Source organism: Bradysia coprophila, unplaced genomic scaffold (genome assembly GCF_014529535.1).
Source record: "Bradysia coprophila strain Holo2 unplaced genomic scaffold, BU_Bcop_v1 contig_94, whole genome shotgun sequence".
NCBI classification, from domain to species: domain Eukaryota; kingdom Metazoa; phylum Arthropoda; class Insecta; order Diptera; family Sciaridae; genus Bradysia; species Bradysia coprophila.
The window spans coordinates 3,435,601-3,460,752 of NW_023504022.1; the positions used below are offsets into that span (position 1 = coordinate 3,435,601).

A 25,152-nucleotide genomic window follows, 5' to 3' on the forward strand; every position below is an offset into this window, starting at 1 on the left:
CGAAATGAGACCATTGAGACTACGTATTTTTAGGTCTCACTGAGACTGAAATTTTTACCCGGGCGGTGCCTCTTAAGGATTGTAAAGGGTTTTGTACAATTACTCCGATCTTTCATCTTAGTCCAAGTGCTCGAACCCTCCGCCTCCTCCAATACGTTAGTCCTTTGCTATTGGTATTGAAATTTGGATCTTTTTCTCGGACAATAGCAATGCCGTTCCCGCCACGGTCCAAGAAAAATATCCAAATCAAAACCCCCTGTAGTGACGCTTTGTCTTTATACTCCCGCTCGAAATTCAAAGCATACTAAACGTGAACTAAATTTCTGTGAATAATTTCTGTTCACTGCCCTACTAGTTGTGCTTCCTCCCGATTAGATTGGACCTTGCGTCACATTCACTTTTTTAGAAATGTTTTTATGATAATGAATGAAAATGCTGTTGCTGCTGCATTACCGTCCTAAATTATCTGATCGGATGTGTATAAGTCTCAATTCAAATAACTTATGATTCATATCAGTTAGTAAGTGCTCGTCTGTGATGGGTGTAACTAATGAAGTTTAATCGTTTGTAATTAGAATTCCCTAAGAAGCAATAGCCAAATTAACTGATAATGACTTCGACGGGATACACATGCGGAGCAATACTTTTTATCATCTTTACAATGGTTGGATTTATTGGTGGGTTTATTTCGAATTTTTTGATTTTTTTTTTCGTCTCCTGTAATGTGATTTACTCGCTAGGCAATTCGATAACAACCGTAGCACTGCTCCGTGATCGAAATATAAGACAACACTCAACGACTGCATTCATCCTATCCTTATGCATCTCCGATTTGATCTTTGCTTCGTTTTGTTTGCCGGTGACGGCGGCTGCATTCCTGAACAGCGTAAATATTATTTTTCCCTAACCGATCAGACGTGAGGAAGATGCAAAACAAATTGAATAACACTTTCCGACAGACGAATTTTGCTCGATGTGAAACATTTCAGTTCATACTGTTCTAATAATACATGACTCATGTTTGTTGATCATGCAATGTTACGTATCTGTGGGAAAATTTGCTTACTTATGAGGGGGAAGTTTGTATCCAGAGTGAGTTGGCTCGCAGGTACGTAACATACTATTTTTTAACAGTCACAAACAGTGATGTAAAGTGCACTTGACCGTGAGCTGACATGGAAAGTATTCAAATTTCGCGTAATGTTTCTTGGCAGTGCTTGTTTTCAAGAAATGTATCCATTGGGTGTTTTCAAAAGATACATTTCGTGAGTACAAATGACCTGAACGAACAAGAACAATATGAATTCAATTTTATAGTGAAGATAAGCTTAGGACTAGAGACTTACAGTTACCCTGTTAGTAATAAGCGGGTTTATTGGATATAGCACAGTATTATCTCTACAGAGTCGGGGCAACGCCATTGTAAACAGAACATTGGGAATAGACTCTGTAATTTGGATTAAGAGATATGTATGCCAAAGAAACTATCACAGGAGGGACTTTATTTGTTTTGTATGGATAGATCAAAGAAATGATAAGTTGGTACGCCTGTGGCGAGATATGAATGTGAATGACAGTTGGCTTCTATGGGAGAGAATGTGAGAGAATTGCATACAAATTAGAATTTATGAGAATTCTATGATTGATAGCTTATTTCAACACTTGTTCTCATTCTCATAAATTCCTACACCCGAAGAATTAGTATTTTATCTTTCCGTTGTCTTACTTGTCATTGCCTTCTTCGTCGTCATCCTCCGACCTTCTTCTGTTTTAAGTTTCTTCTACTTTTCCTCGCCTTTTTTCTTCTTCTGTTCTTCTTCTCTTCTTACTTTTCTCCTTCCCTTCTTCCTCTCTCTGATTTTCTTCTAATTTTCTTCTTCTTATCCGTTCTGTTCTTTTCTTTTGTCCGTTACTATTGCCATAGTCCGTGCCGTAAAATATTTGAATTCGTTCCCTTTCCTTTCTTTTGTCCGTTAACATTGCCATAGTCGTTGCCGTAAAATATTAGAGTTTTCTTCCTGAAGTACCAAAACCGTCACATTCACTCACCAAATTTAGTACCGAAAGAGCTACATTCTCCGACAATTTTTTCTCTCAATTTTCATTCCCGCTTATGTCATTTTCGATCCTATCTTTATTCTTTCCCAAATGTGTCATGTGATATAATGAAGTCAATTTAAACTCAAATCCAGCAATTTATTGTGTGAACTGCAATAACATACACTAATTTATGTTCAATATTCATTCTGTATTAATATTAAGCGTTGCTTCACTACATTTCGAATTTCGAAGAGTATTAAATATGATTTTCTTGTTATAAAGAATGCACTAAATGATAATGCTACGCGCGTATGCATTAATTGGTATTGCTACGCGCTGAACGAAAAATGCTGTACGGTCAACAAATGTAAACAACGACATTAAATTTTTGTATGTTGTTTTGTTCGGAATGTGACTTTGGTACTCCAGGAAGAAAAATAGTATACATACCACGGATCAAAAAGGTGTGTTTTAGACCACGGTGGTGAAAACGTCCTTGGTCTCCGCTCCGCTTCGCGTCGCTCCATCCCTGGACGTTTTCACCACCTGGGTCTAAAACACACCTTTTTGATCCTTGGTATGTAACATACTATTCTCTTCTTCTATGTTCCTTTCCTTTCTTTTCTTTTGTCCAGTTAACTTTGCCTAGGTCGATGCCGTAAAAAACATTTAATCCCATTGTTTGTAATTTTTCCGCAATACAGTCTTTGGTCAACGCACTGATTACAGCGGTGGGACTTTAGTGATTCCAAACGTCCTGTATAAGGACGCACCGATTAGAACTACACTGGATCGCCAATCAACAATAACGCCGCAACGATTCTCATTTCAAATTCTTTCTCTTTCTAAAGTGTTCTTGTTGTCCATGCATGGGTTGATGACAATAATTTGTGATAAGACACAAATTTTGTTCAACATTTTTTTTTAATAGTCAACAGGTGTGTTTTTGGCCTTCTACTTGAATGTCAAAGTCAGCTTCGGTGCTTGACAGTGCTATGCTTTGGCCTATTTTTCGTTCCCCTCGTCAATATTTTTTTACTTCTGGTCCCTAATCCGTTTTCATTTTCCAATTCTTCTTTACCCGACAGAAATTTCAATTCAGAAATATTGGATTTTCTATTCTCCCATAACCTGTTAAGAGGTTCAAATTCGATGAGGATAAAAGCAGTTGTACGAAAACGTACTGTTTATTCAATCATTGATTCGGACAGAATGAATATAAAAAGGTTTTCTCACAAAAGCCAATGTTATTTGATTCTTAATTAGAATTTATGAGAATGCTATGATTGATAGCTTACTTCTACAGTCAATTCAATTTCATTTGTTCTACTGAAAAAGTTTAAGCTGCAATCGCAGTTCACCGTTTTAGGTCTCCGTTTAGATATTACGCATGCGCATGCGCATGCGCAATATCTAAACGGAGACCCAAAACGGTGAACTGCGATTGCAGCTTAATGCTTAGTTTCCTCTTACCAAAAAAGTACTCCGTGTGAGAGACAAAATTGAATTTTTTCCATTTTTCCTTTGTTTATTTGACAGTTTGCTCTCTCACGGAGTATTTTTTGTTGAGTGGAATGGACACTTAACAGTAGAACAAAAGAAACATTAAGTAATTAGTAATCTTTTGCATACAGACTAACAGCTTAATAAATGTAGTTGCTAGAGAGGGTTGGTCACTCTCTCTCTCTATCTATTTATCTCTATCTCAATCTCCCTCTACGAATCGAAATAGTAGTAGTGGTATCAACGATTTAAAATTTGGTAGTTTCTCGCCAGGGTGAAATCGATAATCCGTATCGTCACTTAAGAAAATTTGAAGCAAAAGCTTTTCTAAAGAATTTTCAGATTACTTTCTTACCTCGCAAAATTATTTTTCTACAGCAAACCCAAACGTGAAATGTAATATCTTTCTAGGAGCTGATGCATCATGACCCCATTTGCAAGTTGTATGGATCAACAACTTATATAAATTTTGCTATTACCACATTCAGTATAACAGCAATCGCGGTGAACAGGTAGGTAAGACAGAGTTGAACTTCGCTAAGACCATAATTTAATATTGAAAGTGGATTTCTGTAATAAATAGCAGCAGAGATTTGAAATGTCAGGTCGTGGCGCCTGTCTATACATTGTTTGACCATAACCATGGTTTTTTGCAGATACATCCTCATCGTACACAATAGCCTATACAAAAGTATGTATCAAAAGTCCGTCGTTTTCTGTCAGTTGCTAGTAATTTGGATCCTTCCTCCTGCACTGATGTCAATCCCGTTAACAGACAACTGGGGAACGATATCGAGGTACAAAAGATTATGCAGAATAATGGAAAAGGATGGCGAATCAATCGAAGATCTGCTGTTCGTTATCGGAATTATTGCGCCATGCTTTATCATAACGGTGCTGTACTCATGCATTTACTACACGGTTCGACAACAACTTAGGACAGTTGCGCTTCAGACCTCCTGTCCATCAAATTCACAAGCAGTTGAAAGCCATTTAACGAGAATGACCCTGTTGATCTTTGTGTCATTTGTGTTGGGATGTTTGCCGCTGGTTATCGAACATTTTTGGTTCGGTGGGAATGAAGTGGGAACAACGTTTTGCAGCATATTAACGATTATCAATCCGTTTATTTATGCTACCACCAATCGAAAGTATCGCGCTGCTTACGCAAAATTGTTTTCTGATATGAAGTTTTGGAGTCTTTCTCTGTTTACACGGGAAACAGACATTAAATAAATTGTTGAAAACGATGCAGTCGCTGGACATTTTGTTTTGAGTTTTAAGTAATGTATATGTGTGTGTGTGTGTGAGAGAGACGAGGGGTCACGCACTTCTTCAAATTTAATCCATTTAATACATTTAATCCAAGAAATACATGGGATTAAATGGATTTAAATCCATTTAATCCCGAGTGCGTCACCCCTCGGAGAGAGAGAAATATAGAAAATCGTGCTACGTAGAGTCTGTCTTTATTACGATATCAATTGATCATTTTCATCCAGAGAGATAATAATTTAGCGATTGAGTCGCTTCGTCCCAATCACCAAATTATCCTCTCTCTTCTGTTTTCATCTTTCAAATTTGGAATGCTTTTCAAGAGCTTTTCTCTTGACAAACAACCATGTTGTAAATCAGCTTACATGGAATGTCATTCCATTGGCCAGCTTTAGAATTTACATCGCATCTCGGAGGGTACGGATAGTAAGATGAGTACATTTCAACGCAATCCTCGCCCCAACCGTCCACCCTCCAACTTGTGGTGGTAATATCATTCGGTTCACATTTATGCCAATTTTTGAACAATTTTTCATCATTTTTCGATTTTAATTTGGTTCCATCGGCCCAGACGAAATCATTGGTGCCGTTGACTCTCGTCAAACCGATCCAAACTTGAGTCTCGATCTTCAGCTCGTTGAAAAGCCAATTGGAAACGAAAGCATTTTCTTTTTTCGTTTTGAATGTTAAGAGCGATCGATTGTTGCATGCCTTAACAGCCTGAACATAGTCAACAGTTAAAAACTCTCGGTTACCCTTATCATCGGTGGTTGTCAATATTTCGTAAGAGATTCCATAAAAGTAGTTTTTTAGCTCTGCACCTTTTCGAATATTTGATTTGAGATTCTGTTCTGGACCACGGTAGTAGTTGACGTTAATGTATGGTGTTGTCTGCTCTGCAGTTTCGATGGGTGCTTCTTCTGTGGTTGCAATCTAGAACAATGTAAAGGTGTTACTTGACGGGCAAAGAACGTAAAAAGCAAGGTAAATATAGTGTGGAGGTAATGCCATATATAACCTGTTCGAAATTTCAGAGCAGGTTTCAAACAACAATTTATGAAAAATGGACAAAAAGTTGTATTTATTGGGAAAATGTTGCTTCTCGTATAAACAGCTTTAGTCGAATGAATTTCTATTCAAAAAGCTCCTTCGATTGATAATGGAAGCAAAAGCTTCTTTGACCAAATTCTTAACAAACCGAATCAGATGGGAGGTGGCTCGAACGCCATCTTCTCCCTTAGTTAAAAACAAAAAATTGAATATAAAGTCGGGCCCTCTGTTGTGAGAAAGCGAAAATATTTTGTTTAATGGCATTACCTCCACACTATAGATCACTAAAATGACCGCTGGCGTGACGATCGACGGTTCGGTTTTGTGTGCAAACTAATGACAACCAACTATGCCAACTAAGGAAATTCCCCGTATTTAGTTCATTTGCATTCATTTCAAAGAATTTGACGCACTCACTTATTCATTACTATGTGAAATTGTGAAGTTGGTTTCGATTAGTTTGCACACTTTTCCCCGCCATTCCTCACGTTTCCGTCATCAGTTTCACCAAACGAAGACATCTATATCTACCTTGGTAAAATGATAAGTCCTTGAAAATTAAGGACATCATCTGGTTGTAAATTTACTTAAGTATCCATCACTCTACATACCACTTATGGTTTCAATTGAATTCCCTCAGTATCTTCAAGATTTATTTTGTTTCGCATCATCAATTATATCAAAATTATAATTCCTATACCGAAGAAAAGATGGCGCTTCAATTAAATAAATATGTTTAAATTATGCTCTCATCAAACAATTATCCCCTGATTCTGTAGACTGTCAAGGTGGCCTTACAGTCATCCGTTTTGCCTCCGTGTACTTGACAGTTGACATTTCAAACAATGTGCTCTATTGTACAATTTGAATATACTTATGTCTGATATTCAAATATTTCCACATAGAAAGTAGTGTCATCTACTGAAAATCACGAAAGTTCGATACGAACGCCATCTATCCCTTTCATTAAAAACAGAAAATTACATGGAAATGATAGAAACTCGGTTCATCTGTTTTCAGATAGGTTAACGACTATAAATCTGTCGCTTCGGCTTCTCTTCACAACGCCTACTTACAGCTGCCTTTCAATTACATCTTACCATCCGAATAAAATCTTTGACTTTCTTACCTGTTCTTTCTCCGTTGTGAACGCTTTTTCTATTGATGATGCCAAAAGTGGTATGATAAGACACGTAACAATTACAATGAACTTCATTATGTTTTTTCGAAAATTACAGTTCAGAAAAGAATAAGACGTAATTTCGTTAATAGAACACAATTCACACGTTCGCACACGTTTGAGACTACGAACGAAATGAATTCTGAACAGCGGACTATGGTTGTATACCTTGTTAGTGGGAACATCTTTCTTATTGTAGAATATCGTTTGATTCATAGAGTAATTTATTTTGATTCTAATCTTTTCGTTTAAAGGTTTTTGAAGCCGAATTAAAAATGTAATTTTTTTTTTTTTACATTGAGTTACATAGCTGTGGTTATGATAGGATGTTTAATCTGTTGTAGCAGTTATTGACTAAACAGTTCTATTAGAACATATTAAATTACCGGTAATTCAATCCAATTTGAGTTGAACCCAATTTTATTCGTTGAAATGTATCTTGGCTGCTTCCATGTGATGCAACTCAAAGTGAATCTACTTAAAAAATGATTTATTTTTTTCCGTTAAATCAGGTTTTCGTTTCATTCTTTTTTCGAATCACGAATATATTTTGGGAATTAATTTTAGATTTGAAATGTTTTTTATTTCATGCGTTCAATGTATATTTGGGATTTCCAGAGGTTATGTACCTGCCTAAGTATGAATAAATAAATTTTGAATAACAACAACGCACTCTTCAAGCGAAAGTGATCATAGTCGACAGATGCCAAATAGAATACTATTTTGTATGAAATCAACGCACTTCAAGCATGAGTGGTACTCTAAATAGGGTACTGAAACTTGACAGTGTGTCACAGACACTGTAAACATATTTTCATATGTAAGGTAACTGATTGAAAGTTGACTTAGTGGAAAAGTGAACTTAAGTTGTCCGTGTAAATGTGTATGTAGAAAAAATTATCGGTCCACTCAACATTCAGTAAATCGTGATATGTCCTATGACTTTTGTATGGATAGGACAACTCACGATTCAATGTGTTTAAATGTGAAATAGGACCACTCACGATTCATATAGGACAACTCTGCATTTTTATTAATTCATTAACTTTGTTAGACGAAATCGGCAATAATTAATAAAATTTATATTAATTAAGTAAACAAAAGATAAATCTGTAAAATAAAAGTGGTTCCATGTAACATAGTTCCAAAATCGCTGAGAAATTCAAGTTCAAAGTTGAGATTTGTCAAATTAGGTCAACTTTCAATCAGTTACCTTATAATAGAGTAAACGGCAACTGGAGAAGAAGATACAACCATGAGCTGTATCAGCTTTACAAGGAGCCCGATATAGTCAAATTCATCAAAATCAATCAATAAGATGCCTCGGTCATGTACAAAGAATGAACGAGGAACGTGTACCACTGAAACTGCTAAATACAAATCCCGATGGACGCCGCAGATCAGGAAGACAGAGAGCGAGATGGGAAGATGCAATTGAGTCTGATCTGAAAAAACTAAGAGTGAGCGACTGAAGAACGTTGGCGCGGAATAGGTCCGATTGGAGAAGATTGCTGGAAGAGGCCAAAACCAATAGAAGGTTGTAGTGCCCGCCTAAGTATGTATGTATAATAGAGTACTTTCTGCAACTGAACACTATGATCACTTTTGCTTGACGTGCGTTGATGAAATGGTTTTCTTACAGTGTTTTCAAGTTGTCTGACACACTGGCACGTTTCAGTACCCTATTTAGAGTACCACTCATACTTGAAGTGCATTGATAACAATCAAAAATATATCGCACCAGGTGTCCGCTATCTAACGATTTTTTTTACTTTGTATGATGAAGGAATTGTCTGGTAAGAGCGGCCGACATTCCAATGTTTAATAATACCTTGGTCTTGAGTTACAATGCCAAAAAATGGTTAAACATGTACGATAGCTACGACACTCTGACGTAAAGTAATAAATTAATCGGAAAAATCATAGTGCTGCTCCTAGCATTACTTGGTACTTCAGTCGTCAAAACGCCTTCAAATTTTGAAACTTGAATGCGTGCACACTTGCACTTGTTGTATGTACTCACACAAAGAAAGCATAACTCCTGTTTTAGCGTAAGAAATGGAAAGCCCATTCTGATAGCCTCCATATATTTTCTATGTTATTTCTAGCAATAAAAGTAGAAACCAAGTATGGTCTGTCCATAAAAACCGGAGGACATGTAATAGCGATTTCATTTAAACAAACTCAATATTTATCAAATCTTGTTAAAACATAACGTAACATTAAAATAACAGTGGACAATACTTATCAAAAGGGCAAATGGTGGAAATGGTACTTCTTGTGTGAAATTAAAGGATTGTGTTCGACGCACCATATAAACGAAAAATGTAATTTTCGACAGTATGTCGGATACGTGATGTGGCACAGCATTTTCCAATGATTGTGAAAACATCAAATCCAATTGAGCATCGCCTTTGTTCAGTCGATATTTGGATTTTTTCAAGTCATCATGGCCCTACGTTAGTGAAGAGCCGTGACGCAAGTCCGTTCACACTGAAAAAATTGACAAAAAAAAAATTCCCGCAGGACTGAGGAACATATATACACGAACTTTTTGACTTTTCCCCCTTTGCTCCTACTACCCCCAAAGTATTTTATTCGTAATCTGGGCGTCCATACGAGTTCAACGAGCTATCACACGCCTCATAAGGTTAAAATTTGGCCGAGATATTAAATTTCAAAACTTGGAAATTTGCAGAAATTTGTATGAAGAAATTAATTTTCATACATTTTGAAATTGATGAATTTTACCAACCTTTGTCACTCTGTCACTTTGTCACTCTGTTAACCAAAACTTTTGAATTTACCGGCGGATTTGGCTGAAATTTTCAGGGTATGTTAAGGACGTAATTCTAAGAAAGTAATTTGAAGGAATTTTTATAAAAGCTTATAATTTCGGAGTTATGAGCGTGTTAAGCTATTGAGCTATGGAACCTATAACTCGGAAAATATGGCAGATAGAAAGTTCGTTTAAAAGACAAAGTTATAGAGTTTCAGATTTCATTCGACACGTGTTTCATGGTTTTCCTAAAAAGTCGTATATTTGGGAGCTATGAGCGTTTTAAGTGCGAGCTATGTCAGCCATAACTCGGAAAATACGGCAGGTGGAAACTTCGTGTAAAAGACAAAGTTATAGAGTTTTAGATTCTAGTCGATGCGTGTTTCATGGTTTCCCTAAAAAGTCGCTTATTTTGGAGATATGGGCGTTTTAAGTGCGAGCTATGTCAGCCATAACTCGGAAAATACTGCAGGTAGAAAGTTCGTTTAAAAGACAAATTGATAGAGTTTCACATTCTATTCGACACGTGTTTCATGGTTTACCTAAAAAGACGTCTATTTGGAAGCTATGAGCGTTTTAAGTGCGAGCTATGTCAGCCATAACTCGGAAAATACAGCAGATGGAAACTTCGTGTAAAAGACAAACTTATAGAGTTTTAGATTCTAGTCGATGCGTGCTTCATGGTTTCCCTAAAAAGTCGCTTATCTTGGAGATATGGGCGTTTTAAGTGCGGGCTATGTCAGCCATAACTCGGAAAATACTGCAGATAGAAAGTTCGTTTAAAAGACAAATTGATAGAGTTTTACATTCTATTCGACACGTGTTTCATGGTTTACCTAAAAAGACGTCTATTTGGAAGCTATGAGCGTTTTAAGTGCGAGCTATGTCAGCCATAACTCGGAAAATACAGCAGATGGAAAGTTCGTTTAAAAGACAAATTGATAGAGTTTTACATTCTAGTCGACACGTGTTTCATGGTTTTCTTAAAAAGTCGCTTGTTTGGGAGCTAGGAGCGTTTTAAGTGCCTCAAATTTTCGATTTTGGTCAAATTTTCGATATTCGTGAATTTTTCGATTTTAGACTTTTCGATTTTCATCAAATTTTTGAATTCCGTAAAATTTTCGATTTTCGTCAAATGAAAGCTGGAAGGTTGAGATCAAAGAGAAAGTTATACAGTTTTCTAAGAAGAATATTTTCGTTCAAACTGCATAGTATAATTGTCTATTATCTTCGACCCAATTCTAAAAAATCACAACTTACAAAGGAGCTGATATCGCCCAAAACCACTTGCAGTGGAGGTGTGACGCAAGTCCTGTTATCCACTTACAAAAGAACTGATATCGGTGTAGGTGACGCTTACAGATTCTACACGCAAAAAGATATGCGTCACAAATGGCAGCTGATGAGCAAAGTACGCGAAAGTTTTATCAACAAAAATCTTACCAGAAAAATTTTAGGAAGAAAATTATAATAAAAAAGTTTGCGCCACAAGGGGCAGATGTTGAGGAAGGAAAATTTTTATAATTGTGAAATATATTGCTTTAAAGAATGGAATTCAAACGGAAGAGAGCCGAATCATCTGCCACTTGTGACGCAAACTTTTTTATTATAATTTTCTTCCTAAAATTTTTCTGGTAAGATTTTTGTTGATAAAACTTTCGCGTACATTCCTCATCAGCTGCCATTTGTGACGCATATCTTTTTGCGTGTAGAATCTGTAAGCGTCACCTACAACGATATCAGTTCTTTTGTAAGTGGATAACAGGACTTGCGTCACACCTCCACTGTAAGTGGTTTTGGGCGATTATGTTTGCAAATGTTTTGAACGTTGAAAATTAAAAGTTTCTGCGCCTCAAAATTATAATACGAAAACTGTAAGTAGGGAAACACTAGGTCACACCATCTGAGTAGGTCATGCCCCTTATAAGTGGGCATGAAATTTTTTCAATCACTGATTTTCATTCGATCTTTTTGCATCGTGTGAACATTATGGAGACTCGTGTCATTTTCACACTCGAAATTTTCATATTTACCAAATTCAATTATAATATTATTTAATGTCTAAGTAAAGACAAATCTCGTCTCATGGAAATGTTTGCTTGTATACTTTTCACAAAAGAAAGATGTCTATTTTCACGACAGAGTAAAGATAACCAGGCAGGAGCGCTGATTTGACTAGGGACCTGAATAATCTAGTAGCCCTATATTTTTTGCGAACAAAATTTTTCAATTTATGTCAGTGTTCATTTTCATCGAGTGTATTAGGTCCCTTATTTGACGTTTCGAAAATGAACCGCTCCTGCCGTGCTATTTTTATCCCTGTCTACGTATGTGTTTCATGAAGCGACGAATAGTACCTTGTGCATAATTCCTTGATATTGACAAGACTCTGAATCTTTAAATGAATGTCCATTACATTTACTCTGGCCTAAATGTTCTCATCAGAAAGAATCGAATTTACTTCAGTGATGGGTTCTAGGCGCCTAGAGTAAATATAATGGCAGATTTTGATGTATTTGGTTAGCATGTAAACTCAGTGTAATTGAATCCACTTACAGTGGAGGTGTGACGCAAGTCCTGTCATACACTTACAAAAGAACTGATATCGCCCAAAACCACTTACAGTGGAGGTGTGACGCAAGTCCTGTTATACACTTACAAAAGAACTGATATCGGTGTAGGTGACGCTTACAGATTCGACACGCAAAAAGATATCCGTCACAAATGGAAGCTGATGAGGAAAGTACGCGAAAGTTTTATCAACCAAAATTGTAAACGAAAAATTTTATAAAGAAAACAAAAAAAACAAAAAAAAAATGCGTCAAAAAGCGGCAGATTATTCGGCTTTCTTCCGTTTGAATTCCATTCTTTAAAGCAATATATTTCACAATTATAAAAATTTTCCTTCCTCAACATCTGCCACTTGTGACGCAATTTTTTTTTTGCTATAATTTTCCTCCTAAAATTTTTCTGGTAAGATTTTTGTTGATAAAACTTTCGCGTACTATCCTCATCAGCTGCCATTTGTGACGCATATCTTTTTGCGTGTCGAATCTGTAAGCGTCACCTACAACGATATCAGTTCTTTTGTAAGTGGATTAGGGGGCTTGCGTCACACCTCCACTGTAATGGTTTTGGGCGATATCAGTTCTTTTGTAAGTTGTCATTTTTTAGAATTTGGTCGCAGATAATAGACAATCATATTGTGCAGTTTGAACGAAAATATTCTTCTTACAAAACTGTATAACTTTCTCTTACAGCTTTCATTTTACGAAAATTTGACGGAATTCGAAAATTTAATGAAATTCGAAAATTTGACTAAAATCGAAAAATTGAGGTACTTAAAACGCTCATAGCTTCCAAATAAACGACTGTTTAGGAAAACCATGAAACACGCATACGCATCGACTAGAATCTAAAACTCTATAACTTTGTCTTTTACACGAGGTTTCCATCTGCCGCATTTTCCGACTGACTTATGGCTGACATAGCTCGCACTTAAAACGCTCGTAGCTCCCAAATAGACGACTGTTTAGCAAAACCGTCAAACACGCATCGACTAGAATCTAAAACTATAAATTTGTCTTCTGCCATGTTTTCCGATTTATAGGTCCCATAGCTCAATAGCTTAACAAGGTCATAGCTCCGAAATTAAAAGCTTTTTTAAAAATTCCTTTAAATTAGTTTCTTAGAATTACGTCTTTAACATACCCTGAAATCCACCGGTAAATTCAAAAGTTTCGTTGTAACAAAGTGACAAAGGTTGGTAAAATTCATCAATTTCAAATTGTATGAAAATCTTCTTCATAAAAATTTCCAAATTTTGAAATTTAATATCTCGGCCAAATCTTAACCCTATAAGGCGTGTGATAGCTCGTTGAACTCGTATGGACACGAATAAAATACTTTTGGGTAGTAGGAGCAAAGGGGAAAAAGTCAAAAAGTTCGTGTATGTTTCTCAGGCTTGTGGAAAAAAATTTTGACAAATTTTTCAGTGTAAACGGACTTGCGTCACGGCCCTTCACTAACGTAGGGCCATGATCGTATTTATTTTGGAAATATAGAAAAACATACGTCGATTCAGATCGTCTTGTTCTCATATCGATGTTTTTATTTCTGTACCTCGCAACATCTGTATGTAAATGATATCGATACATCTAAATTTATATCGACAAAATAAGTATATGATATGATATAAATGAAAAAGACATTCGTTTTTTCCCATTTACTGATACTTTTATCTATGAGTCATAGTACATAGATGGTGGTCTTTTTTACAGAATTTTTTTTTGTTAGTTAACGACATTTTTCCGCCGTAGTTTTCTTTGGTCTTCGTTTGACATATCTGGCTCTGGGTTGATCATTTTCTTCAGTTCGAACTCCAAATTGCATGTATTGGTTCTCACCAGTTCAATCAAACAAACTAATAACTTAATAATGATTTGATACAGTTCATGCGATTTGCGTCCCGTTGCTTGCGTATGCGAAGCATTTGTGTTGTTCTGGCGTAAATTTCCAATTCGCTCAAATTTGCACACTAATTGCGAATACCGTCCAATTCTGGGATTCCCATTCCAACTGCGAGACGTCCCTCATATTTGCTAATACGATGTATATACCACTTGATCAAACAATTTTTCTTGTTTTCTTTGCCATTTGTTCAATAAAATGTTACTTGATCTGCGTATATTATGATATATAAAAGTCTGAAGGGATGTCAATTTCTAAATCAGTCGAACATTCAACACAGTGGCGACATTTAGCGCATTTAGCTCAATTAAAATATTGTGAAATAAAACGTTCAAATTTGTAAGCGAGTATACACAAGTCGTATAGGTCAATAATTCAAAGGAAAAAACGTGGCAATGAAATACGCATTATCCATTTGTCTGCTGATAGCAACAATTATTGGTCTCTCAGTTTGCAAAGCACCAGCAATTGAACGTGATGTTGGTGGTGGTGGAGGTGGTGGAGGTGGGGATGGAAATGGTTGTTACTGGACCGGTTGTTTTAATCCATGGCCGAAATGCAATGCACAATTTTACGAAGCAGAAATAAAGCGTTGTGGTTTTCCAAACATGAAGAAAAGGTTGTGCTGTCCAGCTTACTTACAATAAATTAAAAACTTCTTTGTTGGCTTACTGCGAAAAAATAATCACATTATGTCTAATCAAATGAATTGAATTGTGTTTTTGGTGCTTCTTTGTTTTATGCAGATATACTGGTCGTTTTTTTCATCCTTTGGAATCGTTGAGGCAATTAGTCTGATTAGCTTGATCTTTTGACTTTTTCGTGCAGAATTGATCAATTTTCGTATTGGTAGTTTACCGTTGTGTTAGGAAAAACCCTGAATTACTTCGTAGGTAAATATTGTAATATAACGAGAGAACGCAGTCCTCGAATGACATACAATAAAAAGTGATTCATAGTACATTGAATGACAAGGGCATCAACTCTCGCACACGGTTGAATTTTTTTACTTTTGCCCCGAGTCGTTCATACTATTTTTTTTGATACCAACATCGAAAGTTGATACGTATCGCAAACAGCAGAACAAAATGTTTAAATATGAAGGCATTTAGCAAGAAAATGCGGGGTCCAGGGGGCGGCAGCCCCCTGGTATATCAAAAATTTAATTATTTAGCCATCACAACAACAACACACACAAAAATTAACAAATAACTAACAAATCATTCAGCAACAAAAAGTATCAACTTCGTATGTTAATTTCAATAATAGCACTGGCGCACGCTTTATTTCAATTTTCATTACACCAACTACGAAAGTTGTAATTTTCGCTTCCCGAATGAGATGCGAAAGTATAAAAATTCAACTCTCAGTTAGCCACGACATCACAAGAGGTGCGAAAATACTTTCGCCTCCTAACAGAGGAGCGAAAGTACTTTCGCCCCTCAAACGAGGATGCGAAAGTAAATGACAGCAACAACATGTGTTCCGTCTGGTGTCGTTGTGATCACTGTGATTGTTGTGATAGAAAAGAACGTTGCCAATAATTTATAAATTTTTATTTTACCAGGGGGCTGCCGCCCCCTGGACCCCCGCATATTTCAGCTTATTTCGGTAAATTTCATCAGTTGGAACATTATAAGGAAGCTCAAATTACAATTTTCGTAGTTGTTGTAATGAAAAGTTGTGTGGATCACATGGCACGACGTAAAAAAATTCAACCTGTGCGATTGCCGCCCTGGCCTTCGGCCACGGGCTGCAAACTTCGCACACGGTTGAATTTTTTTACTTTCGTCCCTTGTGATCCAAATAACCATTTGATCGCAGTACACTTATTGACAAGAGTCGACTATTACATTATGTAGTCGACTTTCGCATTATGTATATTGACTTTCGCTTTATGTAATCTTTCTTTCTCCCCGCTCAAACACATAACTTGCATTTTTTTACTTTCGCCCCGGATTTCGAGGGCGAAAGTATCAACTTTCGATGTTGGTATCAAAAATAGATTTTCATGCTTCGGGGCCGAAAATGAGGGCAATTTTTCGAATTTTCTCGGGTTTCCGGCCCTCTGCATGAAAACTTACATGTGCACCTGTTTTGGACGGTTGATTTAAAGCACTTTCGCTTGTAAGCCTCACTTCGTTCGGCCTACAATCCGCGAAATTGCCTAAAATCAATCGTCCAAAACAGGTACACAAATGACTATTTCACATCAGTATGTCACTTTGCGACCACTTTATGTACCTAATTACCCTACAGTAACAGTAGACTTTCGAAAAATCAAGAATTTTTTTTTTTCGTTTTTTGGGTTTTGGAGCTCATTTTCCCCTTGAGGGGTTTGTAAATTTTCCTTGTTAAATATGAAAATCCTCAGGACATTGCAGCTTGCATTGAGACACCTCAAACATACTCCTTATGGTCTTTTCTATGTTCCCCCACCTTTTGCCTTCACTTACTGCTGTAGAAATGTTAGAGACAACGATTTTATTTCAAGAGGCTCTTTTGAAATTCTTTGATTATTGATGAAAATGTGGATAAAGAGATCTGTTTTGCAGCAATTGGTGAGCAGGAAGGTTTGGGAACTTAGAAAAGACCATAAGGAGTATGTTTGTGGTGTCTCAATGCAAGTTGCAACGTCATGGCGTATAAGTTAAACGCGTAATTAGCTTCGACTTGATGGCAATATAGTTGTGGACTTGGATTATCAAAATACTGGATAATCAATTAATTATAGATAAATTCAACTTAAACAACTTTCTGATATGATTACGAAATGAAATTACTCAATAAAAAATGAAAGTATTTTGACGAGAATTTTTCTAATCTACTTTAACTACTACGTGTTAAGAAATATAAATATGATACAAATTCAATGTCTAAGACCAACATCCACTATATATACGTTTAACATACGTGATGTGCGTTTAACTTCCGTCCCACTCGTAAGTTATTCATATTCCACGTACACCACAATACGTAACGCATGAATATTCAAATCTGACAATCGAAATACGTAACTAGTAGTTACTAACTAAGCTTCAACGTGTTCCACGTATAGAAAATATTGCCCATGTATCACATACATTAATGAAGTATATTCCACCTTCCCGACGAATTTTACACATCCCGGTGTATGAATTTTTAATGAACTACCTCCGCAGCACCCAATGTAACATTTATTTATTTATTTATTTATTTCGTCAATGGCATCCGCCCCCTGACTACTTGCATTTTTACTTTTACAATAAAAGAACAGAAAAAGATTATACATGTCAAGTTGAATGAAAAAAAATAGAACAAAAACATAAATAAAAACATTCACCAACGTCACATAGGAGTGAGTCACGTCTCGTTTGACCAATAACCAGAAAGTCGTCAATAGATCGTTTTCTGAGCCACCTGGAAATGAACGGTTAGTGGTTAGTGGGAGCCAGTCGACTAGACTGGCTCGATTCGGCACAAGTCGATAAGACTCGGAGTTAAGTCGTGAGACCACTTTTTAAAGTCGTGAGACCTAAATAACCTAATCGATACCGATTAGAAAAAGAACCATAGGTCCAGCATATTTGCAAGTGAAATGAAATCAGTCATGACATTTTGATCTTACCATTCAATTTGATTGGAATCTTCAACATTCTAACAGTCGTTTTGAATGAGTTCCGCGGCATACCCTGAAACCAAAGCTGTGAGAAACGGTTAAATTCCAAGCACATGTTATTTATTGGTTCATGGTAACCATACTTAGTCCTGTGTTCATCGACAATGAGTAGATCGTCAGCTCGAGTGGGACGAGGATTTAGAGTAATTCTTCTCGTTATTTCAAATGAATCAAGACCACCACTTAAAAGGTCAAAAGTAAACAATGCACAGGCATTTATCCTGCGTCTAGCAAGCGGTTCAATGTCGATGGAGCAACATCTGTCAATGTAAGGTGGAAGTTTATAGTTCTCGTCACGTCTCACTGATCGTCTGAGTGCAAACATCAAAAACTTCTTCTGAATCGATTCAATCCTATCAATGAAAGTTTCTTGATACGGGTGCCAAACGACCGAAGCATATTCCAGATACGAACGCACATGTGCGAAATATAAACTCTTCAAGGTTTTGACATTCTTAAACTCCTTACAAGTCCTGATGACAAAACCGAGCATCGAATAAGACTTAGCGATTACGTATTCGACGTGTTTACCAAAGGTCAGTTTTTCATCCATGAGAACTCCTAAGTCTTTCACCAGTTTCAAGCGAGTCACCACAGTATCGTTGATAGAGTAATTGAATTCAATCTTTGACCTTTTGCGAGTGAAAGACATCACATTGCATTTTCTTACGTTTAAATAAAGCTGGTTGACTTCGCACCACCGTAAGAACCTGTTCAAATCTCTCTGAAGAGCAGTAGCATCAAGTACAGTTTTGATCACTTTGAAGATCTTCAAATCGTCTGCATACAAGAGATGAGTAGAGGAAGAAAAAACTTTCGTGACATCGTTCATGAACAATATGAACAGAAGAGGGCCGAGATGGCTACCTTGAGGAACGCCAGACGTCACATTAAAAGTCATAGATGACCACCCAGACAACTTTACGAACTGTGTACGTCCGCTTAGATAAGACGCAATCCACGCCAACAACTCAGAATGAACTCCAAACTTCTTCAATTTGAATAAAAGAATTGAATGCTTAACTCGGTCAAAAGCTTTTTGGAAATCAGTGTAAATGACATCTAGCTGATGTTTAGACTCCATGACTTTAGTCGCATGACTTACAAACTCCACTAAATTCGTCGCTGTAGACCTTCGTTTCATAAAGCCATGCTGAGATTTCGAAATCACGTGATTAAATTTCTCGGTTAAGATTTTAGTTACGACGGCTTCGAACAGTTTTCCAATAGTTGGCAGAATAGCAACACCTCTGTAATTTTCTACGTCACTCCTAGATCCACTCTTGTAAATCGGTGTAATATACGACGATTTCCATCTCGTAGGAAACTTACCAGTTGAGAGTGATGAGTTAAAAATGCGGAGAAGTGGATAAGACAGACTATCAGCGCAGTTCTTCAAAAGAACGGGTGAGATTTTGTCAGGCCCTTCGCCCTTACTGGTGTCAATACCACGTAAATGGCTCACAACATTTTCAATAGTAAAAGAAATCGATCCAACATCAACAAGTTGATCAATGTGGTAAAAATTACGGGACAGGTCTGATTCACTCTCGTTATCAGTAACATAGACACTTTGAAAGAACTCGGCGAATAAACTACAGGATTCAATAGGACTGGAAGATTTTTTATCTCTTTTACGCATCGTTGAAGGATAGCCTACAGTTTTCTTGCGCGACTTCACAAACGACCAAAACCTTGACGGATCCGATGTCAGCATTTTCTCAGTCTTTGTCAGATACCTGCTAAAAGCCAAATCACGCACAGTGCGAAATTCTTTACTTAACGACAAAAAAACCATCTCTAATCTAGATCTCTCAGTGGGGTCAGTCTCAGAATTAAGGCGCTTACTAGCTTTGCTCGTCCTATTTTTAAGGTTCCTTAGACGTTGGTTGTACCAAGGCGGGTCATCAATCGTCACTTTTTTCTTGAGAGGGACAAACCTTTCGAAACCGGCTAAAAGCGTTTCATAAAGCAAATCAACAGCGACATCCACGTCAGAAACGTTCAACATCAGTTGATTCCAATCAACAGAGTCAAAATAACGGTTCAGACCGGAGAAGTCACCTTTCTTGAAGTTAAATTCAGTAGAAGACTCATCACATTCAACGCAATCGACTACGTCCGCGGAAAAGATAACCTCAATGGGATAATGGTACAGGTCAACACGACTCAAAGGCTCAAGACACCTAGAAACGTTTGCCCCATTGGGGTTGCTGAAAAAAACAAGGTCCAGAATATCTCCATAAAAGTTGCGCTCGCCGTTGACTTGGTGAAGACCACTGCTCAACATGAGATAGATTATATCAGCTTTCGTTCCTTCACCAATCCCAGATGGTAGAAACACATTAGGCTCACAAGACTCGTCATCGCCATTCATCAGGTCGTCAACACTGTTGGCGTGGCTGTTGAGGGTGTCGGGCACCCAATCTACAAGACTGAGATTGAAATCACCTAGGACGCACATTTCGTCATTCAGATCCAAATCGACAAAGTTCAATACTTTCTCCAGTGCATCACGATATTCGTTATAGACCAGTACTGAGGAGCCAGAAGGAATATAGATACAACAGATAAAGAGCGAATGATCCTGAAGTTGAACTTTTACCAACACCATTTCGACATTGTCTGTGCCAGGAACTAGGATACGATCACTGGGGTAAGAGGTACGAACAGCAATCAACACGCCACCATACATACTATTACTAAGACAACAGTACAGTATTCTTATTCTATCTGCCTACCACATGCGAAAATTAACCATTACAATCATGTTAAATGATCCCCTGCGAACATCATTCAATACATGAGGAGTTTTATTCAACTTTTGTGTCCTCTGGATAAAAAAATATTTTGGCGTCTTGAAAACCATACACAGCAATGCCGCTTATTTGAACTTTTTATCGTAGATCAGCCAAAAATTAATTTCTTTGTGAAATTCTCTAAAAGTTGTAATAACAATTTTATTCACTAAAGATCTATGTTAATGAAGTTGGATTCTTTTCAAATCGATGCAGAACAATATTTCAAGCAAAAAATTGTTCTACAGTAAACCTTTAATCCGAATCGAAGTTTACAAAAAATATAGAAAAGATAAGCATGTACAATGTCCTAAACCTAAACCTAAGTTAGGTGTGCAATGGCCTAGTAGCATGCACAATGTCCTAAGTTGATTATGTTACCGCTCACATTTATGCACAAAAATCTGGAATGCGTTCAGAAGTATGCCCAATCTCCTGAGTTGATTGTGCAAGAGTCTAGAAGCATATGCACAATGCCCTGAATCGATTCCCAAAATACAAATTCCTCTATCCTCAATTTTTTGAATAGTTTAAGTCCGTCAGTCCCACATAGCCCATCTTCGAACTTAACTTCAGGAACTTAATTCTTCGTCGATAAAAAAAAAATACTTCGAAAATCGGTTAACTCGATTACCGTGCAATCAATGTGTTTTTGATAGCCCACATTTTCCGCATTTGAATTCATAAAACCCTGACTTACAGTCAAGGGAATTAATTTAGCAAATAAATGTGTCTAACCCACACAACCGGTTGCATATAAAGTGCTTCATAGGGTATAATAAATGGAAAATAAATGGAATGGTATGGTTCGAGAAAAAAAAATCGGCCAATCGAATATTGATGCTTGCTTATCCACCCTTCGACCATACCACAAACGTTACACATGCAATTTTCTTCTTTTTCAGCCTGTTTCTATCCACTGCTGGACGTAGGCCTCCCCAATTCTCTTCCATTCCGAACGATCCGTAGCCACTTGTTGCCAATTTGCGCCTGCAATTCTCTTTATACCATTACTCCATCTCTCTGGTGGTCCACCTCTAGGTCGTGTTTTAGGTGGTTTCCAGTTCATGATCTTTTTGGTCCAACGTTCGTCCGTCCTTCTTGCAATATGTCCCGCCCAGCTCCACTTTAAAGATGCTATTCTTTCCATGACATCAACGACTTTTGTTTGTTGTCGAATCCATTGATTTGTCATTCTATCTCTGAGCGTAATTCCAAGCATACTCCGTTCCATGGCTCTATGTGCCACTCTTAGTTTATTTTCGGAAGTTTTTGTTAACGTTAACGTTTCCGCTCCATATGTGAGCACAGGAAGGACACACGTATCGAACACTTTACGTTTCAGACTATTGTTCATTTTGCTTTTGAAAATTAGTCTGAGTTTTCCGAACGCTGCCCAAGCAAGTTTTATTTCTGCAGTTTTAGCTCTGCAGTTTAGTTGTCCAGATCCAGACCCAACTTCAATTTGTGACCTGGGTACACGTAACTGTCGACTCGTTCAATGACAGTATCACCAATTTTAATGTCTCTGTCATTGTCAATGTTTGTCATGATTTTCGTTTTCGACAAATTCATCTTGAGACCGACTTTGTTTGACTCGTCATTCAACTGTTGTAACATAATTTGCGCCTGCAATCACATGCAATCACGCATAAATAAATAACGATTTCTATTCGTCATTTCATTATTACGTGAAACGGCTACGCCCCGATCGGTAAACACACAAAAGTACCATTTCCATCATTTGCAGATATTTTCTTCAAAAACTTGAGGTTCAGTTTTGGATCCGTGCAGTAAAGTTAACTTTACCTCACGTTTTTGAATAAATTTAATTAAAAAAGACTGCGCTCATGTTTGTTATTATCACAGGAAATGTCATGGTTTCGAACGTACGGATAATGTCAAAATAAATTCCTACTTTGTTTAGACATTATTTAACTTAACACTGCTGGTAAGTTTCGTTTCCATCCGAACATTATGCTAAAAACAGACGAAGCATTGAGAATTTGTTTAGATCAAATTTTTCATCGTTTTAATTTCGTTAAGCATCAAAAGTGACATTAGAACAATGAAGAATTTGATCGAAACAGCTTCGTCTGTTTTCAGCATTACAGTTTACTCAAGACATACATTTGTGTAAAGTGATCATAGTCGACAGTTGCCAAATAGATTACTATTTTGTATTAAATGGGTTTTACAGTACCGTATTTAGAGTACCTTGAAGTGCGTTGACCTCAGAAATAAAGGTGAAAGTTGCGTTCTATCAGATGATTTCGGATATTGGACGTTGAGTTGGGCAACACCCTTTCTAACAAACAAACTGCGTTATGACACTGTTGACAAATTTCTATTTTAACATGTAAAATGCGATAGCTGCCACCTTAATAAATGTAGTTAGGTTGCTAGATAGGGTATTGGTTAAGGCATTTCAACCAAGGTAGACTTATAGGCGAATGTAATGTCCCGGTTATATATCTACTTTGATTTCGAACTTTTCGACGCAGAACGTTATTCTAAGCAAAGCGTTGTTCTACGGTACGTCTCTAAAATGTGTAGATTATTTTATCAAATTCAAATTGTCGTAATAATTACTCCGCAATAGATCATATTCGTTATACGGTACTTGTCAACGTAACCCCACTTAATTTTTCGTCAAGTAGTCCTTAACCTCAATCAATTGACGTTAACTGCCTTCAATTTACTGATTTTTATATGAAAATCGTTCGTTCAATTCATTCGATATTTTTCGACATGTCTGACAGTTGGGATCGTGTCTGACGTTTACAAGGTCATGAAAATGATCTATGCACCCCATTTTGTCAGCCGCCGAAAACTTGACTGAGGCCATTTGTTACCGTGATAAGAAAAAGTTTGTTCAGCCTGCTCTGTAGCTAGAACTCCTATGTTTAGCCACATTTTTAGATCAACGGAGTATCTTAAAACAATGTAAAATCGAAAATGTAGGTACGCCATTTCAAAGTTTTTTCATGGGAGGCCGGAGGCATACGTATAGATGGACTTCAATTTCATTATGAATACGGCATTACGAAGCAGAACATCAGTCCATAAAAATCTTCATTCCTAATGTCCTTCATTCACATCCATTTCTCTGTTGTCGTTATAGCTTCCAAATTTTCCATAGCAGAGCCGTGACAAGACTCATTTGAAAATGGAAACCAGTTCAAAAGACGAAAAGTCAAGCAGACGTGATGAGCTTGTCCATCGTGGTGGACGATTTGAGTTGACAATCGATATCGATCCTAAGTTTTATGGACGCATAATCGGAGCACAGGGCAACACGAAACGGAAAATAGAGCAGGAATTTAACACTCAAATTTTAGTGCCTGCTAGAGGCTCACTTACTACAGCCGTGATTGTGAAAGGAGACACCGAAGATGATGTAATATCGACTGTGCAACGTCTGAAGCAGTTTACGAAATCCGACTCAAGATTTGGTGGTGTGAACCGTCGTCGACCGAACATTCCGAGACAAAAGTTTACGCATTTCCTTTCAATATCCTTCGCAACCGACGAAATCAAACGGAATTTTGCTGTATTCAGCGATGAGATCCGAAGCAATCCAAAAACCAGGCATTTACATGAGTCGATGATACAGAGACCGGAGAAACTCCATATCACCATTTCCATGTTGGTTCTTGACCATGGCGACAAAGATGAGACATTTGCTTTAGATTGTCTGGACAAGTGTAAGGCTACAATCATCGATCCAATTCTACAAGATCAACCGTTAGTACTGACAGCTGCTGGAGTTGAGATATTTTCCGACTGTGAGCCGAGCGCAGTCAATGTTGTATTCGCTAAGGTGGTCTCCGCACCGCTTCAGGAAATCGCCAACAAAATGGCACGCTTCTTCGAAAGTTGTGGACTGGTTAAGCAGGAAAGGGAATCGATCGCATTGCATTTGACGTTGCTCAATACGTACCTGTACCAGGGTGAGGAAGATGGGAAAGAGGAAGACATACAGAGGTGTCAAGCTATTAAGAGGCAAACATTCGATGCGACCTCAATTCTCGAAAGACATAAAGATTGTCATTTTGGAACGGTGAGAGTTGAACAGATTCATTTATGTAGACTGGGTACCGTGACGGCAGATGGCTACTACGAGTCTGCCGGTTTTTTGCAGATTGAATGACCAATTCGTATTAATCGAATCCAGTGACCGTTGAAGAGGTTGAAAAGTTTGACGACTTGGAATGAGGTATGTGAGCCCCCGACTTTTAAATGTTAGATTTTTTTTTGCAATAAACATTGTTGAAGCATTCAAATAAGTAGTCTGGTTTGAACGAATAATTCACTTCCGGGTGTCAACGATGCGAGCCATCAGCCGTTAACTTCACTCCGTTTATTTCTGCAAATACTTCGACATGCGGCGACATGC

At 37.3% G+C, this 25,152-nt stretch overlaps 3 protein-coding genes and 1 long non-coding RNA gene across 4 annotated transcripts; 3 read left to right on the top strand and 1 right to left on the bottom strand.

The window, feature by feature from the left end:
* Nucleotides 1–551: 551 nt before the first annotated feature.
* Nucleotides 552–4,779, top strand: LOC119085496 (protein trapped in endoderm-1-like). The gene is made up of 4 exons (XM_037195911.1): nucleotides 552–677; nucleotides 741–886; nucleotides 3,955–4,055; nucleotides 4,149–4,779. Exons 1-4 carry the CDS (start codon nucleotides 611–613, stop codon nucleotides 4,777–4,779), a joined length of 945 nt encoding a protein of 314 aa, XP_037051806.1. The 5' UTR covers nucleotides 552–610.
* Nucleotides 4,780–4,957: 178 nt separating this feature from the next.
* LOC119084979 lies at nucleotides 4,958–7,322 on the bottom strand. Its single transcript, XM_037195132.1, has 2 exons — nucleotides 6,998–7,322; nucleotides 4,958–5,751 (listed from the first exon to the last, which is right to left on the bottom strand). The coding sequence occupies exons 1-2, from the start codon at nucleotides 7,262–7,264 to the stop codon at nucleotides 5,137–5,139; spliced, it is 882 nt and encodes a 293-aa protein (XP_037051027.1). The 5' UTR covers nucleotides 7,265–7,322; the 3' UTR covers nucleotides 4,958–5,136.
* An 8,273-nt stretch (nucleotides 7,323–15,595) lies between these two features.
* LOC119084981 lies at nucleotides 15,596–16,338 on the top strand. The gene is made up of 3 exons (XR_005089191.1): nucleotides 15,596–15,757; nucleotides 15,963–15,967; nucleotides 16,303–16,338. It is a non-coding gene; the product is annotated as an uncharacterized LOC119084981 (long non-coding RNA).
* A 6,347-nt stretch (nucleotides 16,339–22,685) lies between these two features.
* On the top strand, nucleotides 22,686–25,042 carry LOC119084977 (activating signal cointegrator 1 complex subunit 1-like). Its single transcript, XM_037195129.1, has 2 exons — nucleotides 22,686–22,704; nucleotides 23,896–25,042. Exon 2 carries the CDS (start codon nucleotides 23,923–23,925, stop codon nucleotides 24,904–24,906), a length of 984 nt encoding a protein of 327 aa, XP_037051024.1. The 5' UTR covers nucleotides 22,686–22,704; nucleotides 23,896–23,922; the 3' UTR covers nucleotides 24,907–25,042.
* The last annotated feature ends 110 nt before the right edge of the window (nucleotides 25,043–25,152 follow it).